The sequence below is a fragment of the Amblyomma mixtum genome, chromosome 3 (genome assembly GCF_055824585.1).
Source record: "Amblyomma mixtum isolate Tamu chromosome 3, ASM5582458v1, whole genome shotgun sequence".
Lineage (NCBI taxonomy): Eukaryota > Metazoa > Arthropoda > Arachnida > Ixodida > Ixodidae > Amblyomma > Amblyomma mixtum.
The window spans coordinates 115,414,614-115,433,778 of NC_143014.1; the positions used below are offsets into that span (position 1 = coordinate 115,414,614).

The 19,165-nt window shown below is 44.6% G+C and overlaps 3 protein-coding genes across 12 annotated transcripts in view; 1 reads left to right on the forward strand and 2 right to left on the reverse strand.

Moving 5' to 3' along the window:
• The window catches only part of LOC149351480 (uncharacterized), a 12,319-nt gene extending 11,349 nt beyond the window's left edge, over window positions 1-970 (reverse strand). The window contains exon 1 of the mRNA XM_089580846.1: window positions 361-970. Coding sequence (XP_089436972.1) covers window positions 361-486 — 126 coding nt within the window. The 5' untranslated portion in view covers window positions 487-970. The remainder of the gene's footprint in view (window positions 1-360) is intronic.
• LOC149351481 (uncharacterized protein KIAA1143 homolog) overlaps window positions 1-18,055 on the forward strand; it is a 19,631-nt gene extending 1,576 nt beyond the window's left edge. The window contains exons 1-6 of one of the 9 annotated variants that reach the window (XM_089580838.1): window positions 7,146-7,192; window positions 7,253-7,362; window positions 7,438-7,561; window positions 14,900-15,092; window positions 16,904-16,936; window positions 17,853-18,055. In XM_089580838.1, coding sequence (XP_089436964.1) covers window positions 7,177-7,192; window positions 7,253-7,362; window positions 7,438-7,561; window positions 14,900-15,084 — 435 coding nt within the window. In that variant the 5' untranslated portion in view covers window positions 7,146-7,176 and the 3' untranslated portion in view covers window positions 15,085-15,092; window positions 16,904-16,936; window positions 17,853-18,055. Of the gene's footprint in view, window positions 1-7,141; window positions 7,193-7,252; window positions 7,363-7,437; window positions 7,562-14,899 lie in introns of those variants that run through there. The other 8 variants (XM_089580835.1, XM_089580837.1, XM_089580841.1 and 5 more) reach the window with 8 other exon arrangements.
• LOC149351482 (zinc finger protein 532-like) lies at window positions 3,929-8,415 on the reverse strand. Of its 2 annotated transcripts, none has more exons than XM_089580830.1 (2): window positions 7,652-8,415; window positions 3,929-6,723 (listed from the first exon to the last, which is right to left on the reverse strand). In XM_089580830.1, exon 2 carries the CDS (start codon window positions 6,706-6,708, stop codon window positions 5,869-5,871), a length of 840 nt encoding a protein of 279 aa, XP_089436956.1. In that variant the 5' UTR covers window positions 6,709-6,723; window positions 7,652-8,415; the 3' UTR covers window positions 3,929-5,868. The 2 variants fall into 2 exon arrangements, with proteins under 2 accessions (XP_089436956.1, XP_089436955.1); XM_089580829.1 differs by lacking the exon at window positions 7,652-8,415 and adding an exon at window positions 6,912-7,079.
• Window positions 18,056-19,165: the final 1,110 nt, after the last annotated feature.

Below are 19,165 nucleotides of genomic sequence, written 5' to 3' on the forward strand. Positions count from 1 at the left end.
CCAGGTGTTTCTTCTCTGCTCACGCGCGGTGCGCAGTCTCCGGTTGTGAGGTGCACTTCGCGTCGCTCCAGCTCTTGCAGTATTAGTAGCAGTTTAACGATTTTTATTCAGCCAAAAAATTTAAGGCCGAGCTCTGATATGAGTAATCCTATACGAGATGCATGATGCAATCCTGCAAGCATAAAAGCTAAGCACTTATTTTGTAAGCTGAAGTTCGCTGCCGTCCTGACGTTCTCGTTCCAGCGCCGTTCATCTCGCTACTTCCGAAAGTCTTGCATCCACGAAATTACGCGCCATACACTACACAGAACACCGGTTCGCGCAGTCAAATTCTCCTAGAGTTAATACACAAATTCTTACCTCGAGCTTCCGCCTTTTCGCGAAAGCTGGCCTCGGTGGCGGTGACGAGCTCCTGTGCGCGACGACAGACTGTATTGCGCCGGGTTTCAGTCGAGCTGACTTTGTTGGCAGGCCCAATGAACGCATTATCGACAGGCTCTGGTTATAGTCTTCATCACGAAAGTGGTCAGGGCATAGCACTGTAGCCTTTGAGGGCTTGAAATCCCTTCGCTTCACAGCAGCAACCCACCTCGCTGAAAGCTTCTTATTTTGCGGGAAATAATGAGACCAAATCGTCGCGGCCGCTGGTGTTAGTGCAGCCGAAGGCTTCGCAGAACGCCGGCATGATGGTCCACCGCTTCACTCGATGCTGCACACGTTTCTGTACGTCACCACAAACATAAAAACGCACAAATACAGGAACACACGGCAGCTCTATAGTGCCTAGAATAGTATATTCTAGGCACTATAGCAGCTCGAAGCAACTTACGATGGCACGCACGCAGAAACAAGCGCGGTCGCGGAGGCTGCGAGGCGACGGAATACCAATGTTTACGTCACCACCCCACGGTTTCCGGTTTCGGCTCGCATCGTCAGTGTCATCAGCAGCGCTCGGGCGAGGGTAATAGGATAGACAGATTAGATATTGTAAGAGCGAAAGGGAAAAGAAAATTAAATTAACAATGGGGGAAGTATAGGCTAGGTGGCGAAAGCTACCGCCCGGTACAAAGGGTAAAGCCATTATCATCCATCCATCCATCCAGCGGACAGCGGGGGGGGGGGCGGAGCTACCGCGCAATTTTAAACGGCGATTACGTCGCTCCTAAGAGATTAATCTGCAAAAAAATTTCACCCGCATGATTTTTAAGGTTCCCACATCCATACGTGAGCATCTTAATGAATTCGAAAATCTCTTCACCTTCCCTTTAATGATATTAAATTTACTGATGTATCTTTTATGGATGGGAAAATATCACTGCTCAAAATCCAAGAAAGCACATGATGATTAAAAGCGCTTCTGGTACTATTTTATTAACACGACAGCGTTAGAGCGAACATTCGGAGGAAAAGCCTGCGTTGACGCACTGATTCACGATTGGTTGAGAGGGTTGTGATGCCGCACATTGAGCTGGGGAATGAAAAAGATTAAAACTCTAGTTAAATTGTGAGTATGAGATCAGAGCATGACTGAAATATCATTATGACATATAAGTATGTAAAGTAAATTAATTACGCTGAAAAGAAAATTGAGGTAATTGGTTAGGAATCTAACCCATTAGCCTTGGATTGCGAGTCAGACATGCTATCTCTATTCCATTGGGGAACTTTTTCTTTATTTTATGGAAATAAAACAACGCTGACAGGTTAACCAGGCCACATCTTACGACCCCATATATGGTCACACCAGCATTTTGCAATTACTCTGCCCACACATCAAAACTCCGGGAGACACACACAGGCATTGAGTAAAGGCAGCCAGACAGGACATCGGTATTGCATAGCACAAGCCCCACCTCACACCAAAGCACACTGCTTTCTGAACAGAGACTTCGATGAACGTGGCGGTCTGTCATACAGCTCTTCCACAGGCTAAACAGTCCCATGAGCATAAAAAGGTCACATGGGAACCTTAGAACCTATCATTATAGGCAAAAATCTTAATAGTAAAGGGCACAATCCCCCCCCCCCCCCCCCCCACCTGTGGTGGTGCTGTCGTTGAGCATCTGCTGCACCCCAAGAAGATAAGACAGACTTTTTGCCAACATTAGTGTCACGGACAAGCTGTACAAATTCAATTTTACTACAAAATGTAAGAATCCCTAACTTTACTCTCCCTTTACCCCCCCCCCACTCCAGTGGAGCAGTTCCCAAATTTCTTCAGCAACTGCTCTACCAGCTTGTATAAAATTTGTTGTAGTTACCTGCAGAGTAATATACATGGTCTGTTCTGAAAGTAGTAGGACTGATTTTTTAAAACAAAATTTATTCAAGTGAATACTACAAACGATTACCATTTTTCAAGGTAGCACCCTTCCGCACCTACATGCTGCTGCCTATGAGTTTTACATTTTTTGTACGCCTCCAGGAACGCCTGGACCGGAATGCTGTTTAGCTCCCTCGTCACGGCCTGTTGAACCACCTCTACCGATCCGTGATGCTTCCCCTCCAGCGTCGATTTTATTCTCGGGAATAGAAAAAAGTCTGGCAGGGCCAAGTCGAGGCTGTAGGGGGGCTGAGGCAGCGTTGCCGCCTTCTGCTGGACAAAAAATCGGGGTCCTAATTCAGATGATGAAGATGATCCTACCAGTTGGCCTTTTCCTCCTCTGACAACACTCCCGGCACCAACTTCACGCACGCTTTCCTCATGGAAAAGTTTTCTGTCACGATCCCAAAAACTTGGGTTTGAGGAATGCTGAAGTCATCAGCAATCATTCTGATACTCATTCTACGATCACTGTTATGTAAATGTTTCCCTCGCTACACATTTTCGTTGGTCTTGCTGGTCGAAGGGCGTCTGAAGCGGTCGTCTTCCTCCACTCTTTCCTTACCTTCTCGGAAAAGCTTGTGCCACTCAAAAACACCTGATCTACCCATGGAAGCGTCGCCGTAGACTTCCTTAATCATGTTGTGAGTCTCTTTGTCCGTTTTACCAAGATTTACTCAAAATTTGATCGCGTATCGCTGATCCAGTAAACGCTCGACGATTCTGCATGACGAGACGTTTCGACAGGGGTTCACAATACAAGCGACCTCCTCTCTTCAATGGCCGAGAGCCGACTGCCGATTTTCCCCTGCATTCCCAGTATCCCCCTTCAACGATCCTGCATGAGCAGGCCACCTCTCGTCCGCCGGTTCACCCAGGAAAAAACCAGTCCTACTACTTTCAGAACAGACCATGTATTCTGGGTCCTAGTTAACGGAATGCACAAAAATTCAGGGCTTATAAGTTGATCTGAACGAAAACATCTTCGACGGAGATCCGTCTGGTTGGGTTTTTGATTCGACAATAAGCCGCTTCTTACCACGACCGAAAGACCGCATCCCCAGAGAAAAACAACCTGGTGTCATTTACAAAATCCCGTGCTCCAAGTGCCCGGCTTCATACGTCGGCGAAACAAAAAACCTCCCCTAAAGAATAAGGCAACACAAGAATGACGTCCGGCTAATGAATTCTGAAGCCAACCCCCTCGCCGAACACTGCGAGCGCGCCGACCACCCAATAGCCTTTGAGGAGGTGACCGTCTTGGCCGTGGAGCCAAACCTGTTCAAGAGGCGACATGTGGAGTCATGGCACATCCTGCTCACAAAGGCGGCGATGAATAAAACTCCAGGAACGCTCCCTTCTGCGTACGTTAGTGGACTCCGCCACGTGCTAACTAAGGGAGAGCGAAGGCAACACCCCGCTGCTGCTGGCACACTTTAGTCACCCCTGAAGAAGGGACCGAGTTGGTCCCGAAACATTGGGCAAAATTAAAATATTGGTTGGCGTCAGTTTTTCTCTCAGCTTATAAGTTGACAACCATGCAATGGCAGTGAAGATACAAAGTTTCGAGCCAATATATTAGAAATTTTTAAGTAGGCAGAAATGTTATCTATTGCTAATCAAGTCATCTTTATTTCCATTGAAAGAATGCAGAGGCTCCGACAAGCTTGACTAGCTTCTGGGCCCTATGTCAAAAAGGCACAATAGAGCAGCAAGAGCAACTTGAATACACAGCAAGACAAGTGAAACAGCCAGGAAAATTTAAATTTTACTTTAAAAATGTTACTATCAGAATACAGACATTATAGTGAACACCCCAAGATGTCTGCTAATACAGTTATTGCAAATCAAGTCATATGTAAGTAATCCTACTATATCTACTTAAGTGGGGAAAACTGATGGTGATACCCAAATTATTGTTCAATGCAGAATGCTGGAAGTTAAACGGATTACGATTTGATTGAACTCAGTAAATAAAGACTGCACTTGCATAAACATTTTCTCCTTTTTCTTTTTTTCCAGTGCGGTACATTCCTTCAGGATTATAAACCTAATGATTATATTTTCAACAGGCTATACATATTTTAGCAATGAAGGGTGTAACTACGTGAAATGGTTGGGGCAACATGAAGGAACACACACGACACTCAGAAGCGCAGACTGTCAAGTTGACAGTCTGCGTTTCTATGTGTCGTGTGTGTTCCTTCGTGATGTCCGAACCCTTTCATGCAGTTACTCTTCATCAGTATGAACCAACTAGCCCCACAAATCTTATTACAACATGTTTTAGCTCACAGCTGCACACTGCCTTAAATCCTGTGACATGCACTGCTTGCTTTACTACTCTGTTCCAATGGCCCATTCACTTCCTTCCACTTTCCTTCCACATTTCACAAACATATCTGTTCATCATTGGTTACAAAGCATTAAAGAAACGCAACTGGAGGTCAAGTGGAATAGAACCCTCATCCTCTCATATTCAAGAGCACCATGCTAATGACTTTGTGAGGATTTCACTGGGGCTAGCTTGCTTTTGAAAAAGTTAAAACTGCAGGTATAGCTGGTGGTGCAACACTGCTGTGAGGAAGGTGTGCTAATGCTGCTGGTATAGTCTACAGTGCTTGTTGAAAAATTCTTGCACTGCAGTGAGCAAAACAATGGTGGTGATGAGTGTACAAACGTACACACAGTGAACTCCATATTCTCTTAGTGGGCATATGTCGCTCAATGTTAGGGCTGTAATAAATGATGATGAAAGTGTTTTTAGCCACTTAATGCATGGCAATACATTCAGCTATATGTCAAGCTATGAGTTTTTCTACAAGATGTTGCATTTTCGACAGCGTGTATAGTGCCCTTTACTACCCGCTTTGTGCTTGCAATGCAGCCTCCTTTTGCAATAAACCTACAACACATTTTTACTGCCTAAAGATCCAGGCTTTAATTGATGTACCATCTGTTTTGTGCTTGTCTTCTTCAATGCTGTACGATGACAATGTCAACATTTGCAGCTTTATTATTTGCAAAGTTAAATATAGCAGTGCACTTTGCAGACATGTTGAGAACACACCTACAAGCAGAGAAGCTGTGCTGGCTCCCGACAGCAACTAAATACCTATGAGAAGAGGCTGGCCTGAACTTCGAAATTATTGATTAGACAGAACAGAGAGATAAGCTTCGGGTTATCTTTCTTGTACCCTATATAATATATAATGCCCTTGGACTTAACTGCCTTCTTGCACCGGTAGATTGCTTGCATCGATGTCACGGTGGCCACCATTCTTAAGACCAGAAGCCCAGCAGAAGCCACAATGTCTTTCTAATCCGCTTATCGCCACCTGCTCATGCTTGCATTGTGGAAGCTGTAAAAATTATGTAAAAAATTTACACATTAATAAAATAGATTCTGCACTTAAGGCTCTATCATGGTACCCGTGATATCACATGCAACCCATCTATATGGCCGCAGCAGTTTATCCCCACTACTGACTACAACAGGTAAATGGAATCAGGACGATTCTTGGGCACCCCTTGGTGCAAACTGCTTAGAGCCGCACAGGACCTTTCTTTCGCGGTGTCACAGAGATAGCATGATGCATGAGAAGATGTTCTCTGAGCACTGATAGTTTAAAAAACTTGCTTCCACAGTATACGCAGGCGTGGCGCGCTTTCATAAGCTTGAGAAAGCCCTTGTGCCGCAAGCGCACGTGCTCGTCAATTTGGTAGCCATGCTGGAACTTCATACCACACAATGCACACAGGTAGTTAAGAGGCGTGTTGACGCCGCCTCGACTCTTCTTGGACAGGGCTGACTTGCTAATACGCTGCTGTGGCTGCAAGTCACCTGCGATCTTCTGCAGCTCTTTTATGAGATCGTCTAACTCAAAAGACGACACAGTGTCATCGCGCTCGCAGAGCGGCTTGCCCACGATGCCCGCGAACAACGGGTAGAAATCGCCGTCCTCCCAGACGTCATGCTGCTGGATGTGCGCTATTAGCAGATCGGCTGATGCGTAGCGCATGGCGCAAAAAGCGCAAGCAAACCGTAGTAGTTTCACATCGTCCGCAGCAGTATGGCTGGCGTCCAGATGGTTGCGCAGCGCCAAATGCGATCCGAATCGCAAGGGACACAAGAAGCACTGCAGGCCGAAGTTCTCTGTGCTCTGCAATATGCTGCACGGTCTAACTGCTGGATCCGGAACGCGAAAATCGTCGGGGGCGTGGCTCCAGGTGTGCACGCACAGTAGCACATAGTGGCTGAAGACGGCCTCGCAGGTGGGGCACTTGAACCGGCACTTGCAGTGCTCTGGTACACGCTTTCGCGGGGTCATCGCAGGGAATACCTTCGGTGGCAGAAGAAATCGCACAGTCTTGCTGCTCGCCATGGTGAGTCAGACACCCTGTTGGTGACAAAAAACGTACGCTTTAACTGCAGTAATTATTACATAGCCCACTGCCATGGAGAGCAATCTAACGTTCAACTGGGACAGAACTTTGCACATATGAAGTGGTTAGCACACTATATACATACTGTCGTACCATACACCTCTGTGTGGTTCCACACGCCAAAATAAATGCGTTTTCGTACCAGAACAGGAGACCACAGCCGGAAGGCGCAACGTTTCGAAAGCGGTTGACGAAACTTCGCTCACTGTTTTACCGGTTTGAGCAGAACCACACACGCCGGCGGTCAGTTGGCCGTTGTCAACACGATTCAAATCTGACCTTTACAAACCGCCGCCAGAGCGGTAACGGTCTTATTTTTTTTATGATGATGATGATGGTGGAGCTCCGACCGAACAGTAGCCAATAGCCGTCTACGAGACTGCGTTTCTAGAGGCGCGCGAGTACTTATGTATTGCTGGCAACGTGCGTTTTCAATAAGAACGCTTCGATTACATGTGTCATTTCTTTTTGTCTAAAACGCAGGGATGCCTAAAAAGAATAGCGTTACATGCGTGAAGCCGTCAGACCCTCCGTTTCTTAGGAAACTTAAGGAACGTGTCGGCTACAAAGAAGGCCCCACGTTAGACACGAAGGTGAGCCATTTGCAGTGCATTTTCATGTGATCGAGAAGTCTGTGCCACCTGAATAACTGATGTGCTTCTTGGCAGAGGGAAGAACTACCTGCTGACGCTGTGACGGTCGACTTCGATGACGAAAAGCCTGTCGTTGTGGTTCTCAAGACGGGCGATTTGACTGCTGAGGAAGCTGAAAAGTTTCGTCAGAAAGAGGAAGGTAACGCTGAACACGACAGCCGCTGTGCCCCATCCTTTGTTTTGAGTAACGACTGCGAAGGTGCGATTGTGGTTTGCAGTTATTATTTACCTGTTGCTGCAGCTTTTACCGCTCTTGTGTTCTGTCATATTCATAGCACGCTTCCTTGCCACATCATATAACGCGGCTGTTACGCTTGGTAAAATGATTGAGAGGAAAAGCTAGTTTTCTTAAACATGCGGCCAGTCAGCCAAGCTGGCTGGGCAGACTGAAGTTACACTGCCTAACTATACTCCGTTTCATACATCATGTGCAACGCGGTGAAGGCTACGGAAGTAGTCCGCAGAAAAAAATAAAGAGAGGTGTATCCCTCCGCGCTGTTTTGTGGCCGTGCGGTCTAACGCGTCGCTCCATCTTCCTCCCTTCCCGTTACGGCGAGGTTTAGGTGTCCACCGAGATATGACAGATATATTTCCTTTCCTCAAAAACCAATTTACCGACGAGCAAGGCGTATTTGTCCGCGTTTCAGATTGGTCCAAATTGTCGTCACGCCGCTGAGCTGGACGCCATTTTCTCAAAAGTAAAAGGGAGGCGGACAGAAAGAGTAAACACGGCGGCCAGCGGGGACAGCGAAAACGTGAAATGGAAAAAGACGACACACGCAAAATACAAAATCACAGATCTCGACCGATTCGCTCGCAATATCATCGTTTTTTGTCGCGCTGATGACAAATGTATTACCCACGAAGCCTGTCGGCAATGCATTTGTTATTTTTCGCTCACCACAAGCAACGCACTATTTTCTGTCACGGATGCAGGCTGCGCAAAAAAGAGCGCTAGCTTTGACAGCGTTGCACCTGATGTATGAAACGGGGTATAGTCAGTGCTCAATGTTAAAGCTGCCAGCCCTAGGTATTTTTCTTTAGATTTAGGGAATTTAGACGTCATTTAGGGAAAAGGGGATTTTTTTTTATAATCTAGGGAAATTTCATTTGCTCGGCATGCCCGGCGGCATGTGGTTGTTTTTTCTTCTGCTTTTCTAATCAATTAGCTTTAAGCGATAACATATTCAGTGATATTCTAAATTGATCAACACCACAAAATAAATAAATTAATCAAAATCCCCCGTGTCCCTTGGTTTCTGTGGCTGTTGGCTTCTCTCATATTTATAAGGAGCCCCTCATCCCCCCTCTCTTGTTTGCTTAATTGCTTAGCGAGGGCCTCGGTTCCGGCAGCCTTGACGCCATAGGAAGCATAAGAGGGTTGTCACGCAGCTTCCACCCTCTCCGTTCGATGACGTTCTACGTCACACCTGCGGTAACTCAGGACGTTCTACGTCCGCCGCTTATGAACGTGGGTGGCGCTGATGAACACTCTCAAGGTTAGGTTACTTGTGAACATAAATACCCCCGAAAGCAGAAGGTTTGACAGCCGTCGCCGTAGCTCAGAGGTAGAGCACCGAGCGCGTAATTCGGAGGTCGTGGGTTCGGATCCCACCGGCGGCATGGGGTTGTTTTTTCTTCTGCTTTTCTAATCAATTAGCTTTAAGCGATAACATATTCAGTAATATTCTAAATTGATCAACACCACAAAATAAATAAATTAATTAAAAAAAAATATCCCCTGTGCCCTTTGGCTTCTGTGGCTGTTGGCTTCTGTCATATTTGCTCGGAGAGTTTTTTTCGCTCTCTCAAATTGGGAAGACATTACAAGCTTTTCGTTGTTTTTGCTCTACAACTGACGGAGGCCCGCACAACACTGCCGCGCGCTCGAGTAAAGCCTGTTTTACATGAAAGTAAAAACGCTTTGTTGCTGCGGCGCAAACACTTTTTAGAGCCATTGCGGCGGCTCCAGCAGTCAGAGCGGCGATGTTCCAACAAGTTAAAAAATTTTTCGCCGCGCTGCGCTGCTCAATTTTCAGTCGCTTGAATGCGTGTGAACCAGCCTTTACACGGACGTATATTCGGACGTGTATGGTCCCCGACGTGGCCAGTGGCACCCGCTGCTGTGATCTGGCGCGCCACCGCCTTCCCTCAACATGCACGCCCCTTCCTCACGCTGTATTTGGAGCGCGCTGCACGACATGAAATTCCTATTTAGTAAGCATATCTGCATGTTTATTTTGATAATTAGGAAAGAACAAGGGTGCCATTTCTTTGTTAAAGGAGCGCCGGGTTGGAAATCTTAGCTTGCAACTAGGGAAACTATGCCCAGTTCACCCGCCGCAGTGGCTCGGTGGTTATGGCGCTGGGCTGCTGACCCGAAAGACGAGGCTCCGATCCTGGCCTCGGCGGTTGATTTTCGATGAAGGAGAAATTCTAGATGCTCGTGCACTCTGCGATGTGAGTGCACGTCAAAGAACCCTAGGTGGTCGAAATTTTTGGATCCCTTCACTACGGCGTCTCTCATAGCCTGAGTCGCTTTGAGATGTTAAACCCTAATAAACCAAACCAATCAAACTGTCGCATCAGCCACCCTCTAGAGAAATCGCAGCAAATGAACAAGCAGCTTTTTTATGTCGCAGTTTCTGTACACTCCTCAAGCGACGTCCAGGCATTTTGTACGTGGTATCCTTCGGCTGAAGTCTAAACCGACTCAACGTGAGGGAAAAAAATTCAGTTAATTCCACATGCCGATGCATGTTTACTAATATCTTGCGTACAGTGAAAAAAAAAACATACACAATATAGAGCGTTTAATTTGCAATTTCCAAAGAGCGCTACGGTTTATCTTGTAGCTTCGTTTAGAAGTTCTTCATTTCAAATCCTTCATTTCAAATTTACAGCTAATTTGCTTACCAACATCTAGTAATAGGGTAGCTGCATGATAAAACTTGCTACTGAACTACGCACAAATATACATTTTTTCACAATTGAACACTATTTTCTGTATCTAGGGAAATTAGGGATTTTTTGTTTGCAAATTTGGGGAGTAGTTGCTCTGGAGGTTGGCAGCACTGGTCTCATTTAGGAGATGAGTTAGGATTAAACGTTATGAAGGAACTGGCCATAGGACACATCTGGGTTTTGATTAGGTGTTTCGGTGCTGGTGTAATAATATAACTCTGGTTTAAGCCCTTTGGGTTGGGTGTCTAAATACACGGGGTGTGTTCTATATACGCAGCATAGATCGTTGCTTGCTACCTCAGCTGGACAGCAGCTAAGTTAAATCCTGTTATACGATGGCTTCAGAGGTGATGACTTTATCGAAGTTTGCAATGATGCAAGCTACTATCCTTACTAAAAGCTAGAAGATAAGTGCAAATGATACAACTAACCTTTGAGCTTCTTGTTGGGCAGTTTTGGTCGGTATTAAATAATGGTCCTGAAACTGTTTCTGTAGCATTTTTGAATTTCCCACCGTTTGTCATTGGCTGAAGTAACACCATGCCCCGTGTTAGCTCTTCATTATTAGTGCGAAAGCACTATTCCAATGGGTAAACCCTGAGCAAGATCTTGCGATGTTCATGGGTTTGTTCCAAGTGAAATAAATAAATAAAAGTTTTCGCGCAACTGGAATTCGAACCTGCGGTGACGCGAACAGATCAGCTTCGCTGGCCAGTGCTCAAGAGCTAGGCTATTGCTGCAGCCGAGCACACCTCGTGTTAAACTGCAGCACACACTTCCGCTGTGCATTGCACATCGTCGTCTTCATCAACTACCATCTGCAGCGCGAAGACACAGACAGAGAATTCTCTGTTCTCGTTGTCGTTAGCGTTCATGCAGTTGTGCTTTCACACTTTTGTAGAATTTAGGCAAAAATTCTCTCATTTTTTTTTGCTCAAGGCCAGGGCTTGGCATCGCTTCAGCCAATGGCAAAGGGCGGGAGCTTCAGAAATGGCATAAAGTTAGAAAAGACTTGTTATAGCATACTGACCTTAATGTGCAATGAAAAGCACTGTGCATAAAGGCACTTGGAAACAAATGTAAAAGGGACATAAGTGAAATAAGTGACACTGTGCTTGTGTCATTTCTGGCGTTTTAAATTTATTTTGTTTGGTTCGTGTGCAGTACTGTAATGGAAGTTGGTGATAGGAGAGTGTCAAGCAAACACTGCAATTATTTATGCAATCATATAAATGAATTGGAAAGAGCTTCTACTCTGCACTAAACGAACGCAGTGCGCAAGGCATGTTTCTGGCTGATTTTCATTTTGTTATTAGTGGTATATGTAGTGGACGGTAGTGCTGACGATGTTCATTTATTTATACTTGCAACTTGTGATACCTGCTAACAAAAAATGACGAGGTGTGTTCCTTCAGTTCTTGGACAAAGCCACTGCAGTGGCTCAGTGGTTATGGTGCCTGGTGGCTGACCCGAAAGATGTGGGTTAAATCTCGGCTGCGGTGGTCGCATTTCGATGGAGGCAGATCGAAATGGTGGTGGCCTGTGTACTCCTGTGTACTGTTGAATGTCAGTGCATGTTAAGCAGCCCCAGATGGTCAAAGTTATCCGGAGCGCTCCACTGGAGGGTTCTTCATAGCCTGAGTCACTTTGGGATGTTAAGCTCGACGAACAAACGAACAGTCCTTGGACAAGAAGCTACCTTTGAAAGTACCAAAGTAGGCAGATTGGTGTGCTGGAAAGAAGTGGAACACAGCCATGGAGTTTTTTGAAATTACCTGGAGGGAAAAGAGGTGCCGCTTTGCGAGTTTCTTAGCGCTTCAGCCGTGATGCAATTGCTAGGAAGCATGAGTCCATTCTCTCAACGGTACAGTTGCACTGCTTCCAGTTTAGCAGCGACACCTGGCAGCAAATAGGAGAAATGTTATAGCAGCGGATAACAGCAAAATTAAAAGCATTCATTGCCATCAGTTTTGTGGTGCATTGGATTAGCTCTGTGTTTCTCAAGTTGTAAGACCACCGTTCAAATCACCTTGATCGAAGTAAAATTTTTCTCTTTTTTTTTTTTAGCCAATTCCACCACGTAAATCATTTACCTTCTTTGATGGGTGCTTTACCTTTTAGGTTTTGAGATGCTTCTGAGCCTAATTCACTGTTTGGAAAGCTGTGAGACGTGAGCCAAGCCAAAAAATGAAACCAGGAGTTTGGGTACTGTACTGCTGAGAGATCGGAATCATGCTGCTGGGAAGGGTGAACCAGCCTAGCCAAATACGGAGTTCACCTTTCATGACATTACCATGGTGACTAAACTATGGTACCTGACTAAAGTAACTTGCTCAGCCAATAGTGCCTTTTTTCCCTTCACAAAGGGACTGTGAGCACACCTTGTTATGCCTTATAGCACTGTGCCACTAAAGTGACACTTCGTTGATAATGTCCATCTGGCTGGAGTCTTAGGCAGCAGCACAGTTGAAAGGCCCTCTGTGTATTTGTCTGGAAGGGCATGCAATGAGAATGCTCAGTTGATTACTTCACCACTCTCTTTGTTTCTGTTCCCTGTCATGCCTTCGCACATGCTTTCTATTGCCTTTACAGTCGTTGAAAACTTTCATCATTTTTTAATCTCATGATTGTGCAGTGTGGTGTACAATTTTTTGGGACACCATACTGCAGCAGCATGCATAAGGATGCGTCATGGCTGGACTTGCAAACTGCATCTCTTCAGTGTATTTTCCAGGCAAGGGAGCTGGTGCATAGCTTTCCTTTCTAGCTGTGTGACTGCACTTGGGTGGCTGTTACTTGTAATTACTCTAATATAATTACTCTAATGTTTGAATTCCACTCCACCTTGGCAAATTTCAGTGACACCGTCGACTAAATTTTGGATGAAAAACAGTGCAAAAAAAAAAAAAGGAAATAGTAGATGAGTGCTCGGCATAGAGTTTCTTACTATTACCTAGAGGGAAAGCTGGCAGCCCGTCTATGGGAGTTTGCATGGCGACCCCTCGAGACGACTTCAGCCAACATGGGTGCTCAAAGCATCATGGGGCGGTGAGCTACTTGTTGCGGAACTGCAACTTTTGGCCAAAAAATAATAGAAAAATAAAGCTGTTTGATAACTACAAACGTCCTAACATTCAATATCTTGTCTAATGATTGCAACAAACGAGCACAAAAGCATTTAAGTGCAAAGTTTGCCCAAAATAAGAGACGACTCGCTCTCCTATTGGCCAAGTAATGAACACTATAAAAACTAATATTTCGTTATTAACAGGCGCACTTTTAAAAGTAAATATGTTTTCAAAAAAAATGTTGTTGCTTAAACACTGTGAGAGGTTTTTAATGGCATTCCATAAAAGTAAAACCTTTTATTGGCGTCGTGTGTCGACGCGTTTTCACTACTATGGGTTTTGCACACTGTGTTCGCGCGAAAGTCGTCTGCGCACAAACGAACAGCGTTTTCGGAATAAAACGTCTTAGTAGTGCCACTCCATGCTCCCCAAAAACTACGACTGTTCCGCAACAAGTAGCTCACCGCCCCATGATGCTTTGAGCGTCCATGGTGGCTGAAGTGCAGCGCCGCCAGCTTTCCCTCTAGGTAATAGTAAGAAACTCTATGGTGCTAGGTGAAGGCAGCACTGGCAATGTTGTAGGAAAAATACACTAGAGTGGATAGGACATTGAGCAAGTTGGCTATCGGTAACCAACTTGCCCAAACGCCCATTCTAGTGTTGTATTTTTTTTCTGCGACAGTGCTTACCCTGTCTGTACTGTGCACTCATCCATGTTTTTTTTTTTTTACTGTTTTTCATTCAAAAGAGCCATAAATAAATTGCCCATATCTCTGTTCTGCTAAGCTGTCGAACTAAAACTTTGCACAATATTTTATGAGAACTGTTTGAGGAAAACCATTAGGTCTCACAAAAGTAGAAGCTGGGTAATGTCCTCGGCATGTCAGTGAGGAGAAAGAACCAAGTGGATCTGTACTTGGTTTTTCACTTGCATGCGCCGTCTGCTGAACACGCTCAGCACTTTATCATACCATTGCAATAAATGTGCCCGTTGATAAGCAAGATTGCTACTCCAAACCTACTCTAACATTCCTAACACAATAGACCTGGAGACCATAACCTTCATGGTGCAGACAATGAATGGAGGTTGTGTGTAAACTTTCACTGCTTCCTGATTGGCTATGACACTAAACATTGGACCACATCAGGTGACACTTAGTTGCTGTCTGCTCCGCTGCCCCTGTCACTGTTACTTGTCAAAGTTGTGCTGTGCTGATAGCTTGATGACATAGGTGTGTAGTTTATTAGGTTCTTTTGTATTTATTCATTCAGATGGTGGGCATCAACTTTTTGAGTGTGTGTGTCTGAAGAATGTGGTGAAACTTACAACATATTTGAAAGCGCTGGTTGCCAGCTTTTGAAACAGATGCACCTTACCTTCAGCTAGCATACTCTCAGGCCACAATATACATCTACCATTGATGTTATCTTTGCTTTTCTCACAGATATTGGGCCTGCTGATGGCAGGATAATGTTCAAAAAGCCCACAAAAAGGACAGACTCCACATCTCCGGCAGGTGGCCAAGCCAAGAAACTCAAGGAAGCTGACAAGAGCTGTCGCGACCAAGTGAGCTCTGTCAAAGACAGCCGCCTTCTGTCTTTTGGTGACGATGAAGAGGATGAGGACTGACAACGCAAGTGGGCTCAAACCTTTATTTCAGAGTTGCCAAGTAGTATGGTTACCAGTACTGTTCACAACCAGAACAACATGACTGTACAGACCAAACAGTAGCAACCAGATGCTGTGGGGTTCACGTCTTAGTTACATGCGTGACAGGTGCCCATGAATTGTTAAGTCCACTGAAAAGTGAGGAGCAAAAGCTCGGAGTAACTTGTCACTTGTGGGTTCTCATTTGGGCATGCGCAATGTCCATAGGCGAGATGTGTGAATGGCGGTGAGAGTCGATATTGAATCGGTACAGGAGTCTGCTAATACAACACTCTGTCAGGCACTTTCAGTCCTTAGTGAGGCTGGTTCCAGTCAGTCTCGAATATGTTCAACACATAATGCTGCTGCACATTTCTGTTGGGTCCGGATAGACTGGTTGCCTTGCTACATACCACCAGGTGGTGCTGCGTGAACTTGCATTTGTGTAAGTTGTAGCAACAACATTTCATAATCAAGTAAGTAAAATACAGTTCTGATCATAATAAATTGCTATCTGATTTTGAAATTATGTGCAAGCATTTCCTAAGCACGAAGGTGGTAGCGGTAGCCCCACGGTTCGTAGTGAAAATAGTATCACTTTTGAAGTCGAATTGGTGTCTATTAGGATCACGCTGAAGCAGTCACAGTTGAAATTGGCCTACACAGTATCTGCTTGAGTTTGATCAGTATCGGAAGTGCATGTGATAGCAGGGCAAATTTTTTCCGAAATCTGTTTTAAGTTTCTTTAAATATGCAGTGTTGCAGAATGTTTGAAATTGAGCTTTGGCTATGGGTACTGTAAGGGTAGCCTGCTGTCGTAATAAATTTTTGACTTCGCTGTTAAATTGGCTTTGTCTAAGCTTTTCATTTATTAGGATGTTTAGAACAGCTTATTGCACAAAAATGATCGGTCATTTACGGCGTAAGACGAGTATTGGCGAGGTCATTCCACAGCAGTTGGTCAGCTAGTCTGCTGCCATGCACTGTCAGCTAGGCTGCTGGATGGGTAGGTGTATAAATTTTAAGAGCATCCCCTTTAAAAAAAAACTGCTGGCGGCAGGTGCCAGCATGCTCAGTAACTCTTCCTTTCTTTTAACGTTTTTCTTGGTGGTACAGTCCTGAGGCTAGACGTGGGCCATGAGCAACATTGCAGTGAAGGGCTCCGGATTAATTTCATCCACCTGGAATTCTTTAGCATGCATTGGCATCACATAGCACACGAGCGTTTTTGCATTTTGGCCTTCATCGAAATGCGGCCACCGCAGACAGGCTTCATTCCCACACCCTTATGCCCAGCCACTGAATGCAACATTCACCGAGCCAATGGAGGAGGGGTAACATTTTCCTTAATCTTAAGAGGTACTTTCTTGCAACTTGCCACTTTAAATTACAAATTTCAGTGAATACTGAATATACTGAATTTCACTGGAATAACAATCTCTTTTTACTGGTATCATTGTTTCGAACTGTCATGGAAAGAAGATTGTGCTGTCCCCAATATCTAGCTCATAGTCCATGTTGTGATTTATAAGAAAGGTGGTCATCGTAATGTTAATAATTACCGTCCCGTCTCCTTAATTTCCTGTACTTCTGAGCTTACGGAGCATGTCCTATCTATGTTTGTTATGTTATTTCTGGAGAAAGACAGCATTCTTTGTTACAGCAAGGCTTTAGGAAAGATTTCTCTACAGCTACCCAGCTGGTCACATTGTTTATGAACTCTCATTACTTATTCATCATCAATTGATAGTGAATTGATAGTGCCAGAAAGTTTTACTACTTTTTCTTTTCTTTTTTTTAGATTTCAGCAATGCCTTCAATTGCGTCATGTTTAGTAAGTTCTTTAAACTTCACAATATTAGCCTTCCAATGTAGCAGCTATGAGATGGATTCATGCCTCTCTAATAGAAAACAGTTTGTTCAATTAAATAAATCTCATTCTGGCATTCTACTTGGTACTTCTGGGGTTTCTCAAGGCAACATACTCGGACCTCTTATTTCTTATCTGTGTCAATGATTTGATCGCCTTCATAAATATGTCCAAAAAAAATGTTACTCTGCAGTTGACTGCATTGTTTTCAAAAACATCGGTGGCACTGCACATCAAAAATGCTTGTAAACAAATCTGAATTCTGTCCTAGAGTGGTGCAATGTTTGATCTGTGAATACAAAAAGTGACAGATCAGTTCTTCAGGCTACGAATAAAAAGACTGTATAAAACTTCACATACAGAATTACAGATAATAACCATCATTTGGTACAGATGAAGAATATAAATATCTAGGTATCACTGCTACTAACCCTCTCACATATCAGATCACATAAACTATATTTGGTTCTCTATGTCTAGAAGTCTTTTTCTTCTAAGATATAAATTAAAAAACTCTGTCTGAACTTGAACTGCTTGACTAATTCAACCAAAATTGGAGTGTGCTTGTGTGGCATGGGATACCCCTTTAAAAAAATATATTGAGAAATCTTAAATGGTTCAGAGAAAAGCTCATTGCTTCATTTTCTATGCTTAATACAGCTCTATCTCTTTCTCTGATCTGTGACTACTAACATTAAAAAAAAAGGGAGTGCTTGCGATACTAAATTTCTTTACTCCCTGTTCTTCAGCCTCCTTAATATTCGTCCAACTATTCTATTAAAGTTCCTCATGATCTCGACAGACTCAGCATAGCCATAACCATGCCTGTTCTCATAATTCCCATGTTCACCAATACATTTAAAAATTCATTTTTTTCCAGTGTGGAATGCGCTGCCAGCAGTCATCATATTGGCCTGTGATGTCACTGCTTTTAAAAAAGTATGTTGTATATCAAGAAAGTGCTGTTGTGCATACTTGTCACCATGGAGTGTTACATCTGCTTGTTATTTTTTTTTTTAATGTTGCTCTTCCTGCTTGGTCTGTATAACTGCAATATGCATAAAAAATAAAAAGAAGACTGCACATTTGCTCTCGCGCACTTCACTGAACATAGGATGCGCCTCCCACTCTTTGGACAGTATCTTACAAGTGATATGAATGTCTCAAGCGACTAAAGAAAAAAAGCAGTGTCCTTCCAGAACTGCAAAACATGCTAACCTTCCAAACTTCTCGCAAGAAACGGATGCTTATTACGCCACATGCAAACTCAAAACACCACAGCTGTGGCCACAGCCTACTGAAGATAAAACCTGTTCAAAGAACGGCAGCCTGTGGGACCGATTGCGCCGACTTAAGTTCCACACTTGGCCACTGGGAGTGTATTTATTTGCCTCTTTGGTTTAGTGGTGAAGTGCTGGGACATCCTACTGAGTGTGTGTGTGTGTGCTTTACCTGTCCCCACAGCAACACCAGGCTAATAATATACAACTGGTGGACTGCGTGCACTGGGATGCGTTTCGCTTAGCCGCCAGTAAGCAAGTGACTATCCTTGGTGATTTAAATGGCCATTTTGGCGACCTGGATGGGCGAACCGACGTAAATGGGAGACTCCTTCTGCAGCTTGCAGAGAAGTTAGGTCTGGTTATCGCCAACCTTGAGCCATGGTGTGAGGGGCAGGCAGCATGCTGCGCCCGTGGTAGTTCCACTACCATTGACTACATGCTGCTGTCATCCCTCCTTATGTCCATTCATCTGACAATGGTGGTTGACGAGGTCAGACGTTTTAGTTGTGGAAGCTCGACTTTGGCAAATCGTGCTGGAAAACCGCAGTCTGCGTGCAAAACTTGCATAAAGCTGGTGGGTATTTACCAGGCCGAGGATATTGAGGCATGCCCGTGGAAAATAGAGGCCAGGACCTATGAGCACTACATCTCCATGCTACATGCACCAGTGCAGTGCCACATGGTCCATTACTGTCTAAGTCCATGCAGGAAGAGGAACTCTTGGCGAGACCTAGAGGTGGAGATGGCGTGGTGTGTGCTTTCAGGTAAGCCACGAGCACCATACGACCATTACGAGGGCCTTCCCAAGGTAATAGTGGCAGTATGGTCTTGTATGTGCATCTCAGTCAAAGGGTGCAAGCACTGATACAGACCGAGCTCGCCGAGCATAACCTCCAGCTCATGAAGTCCC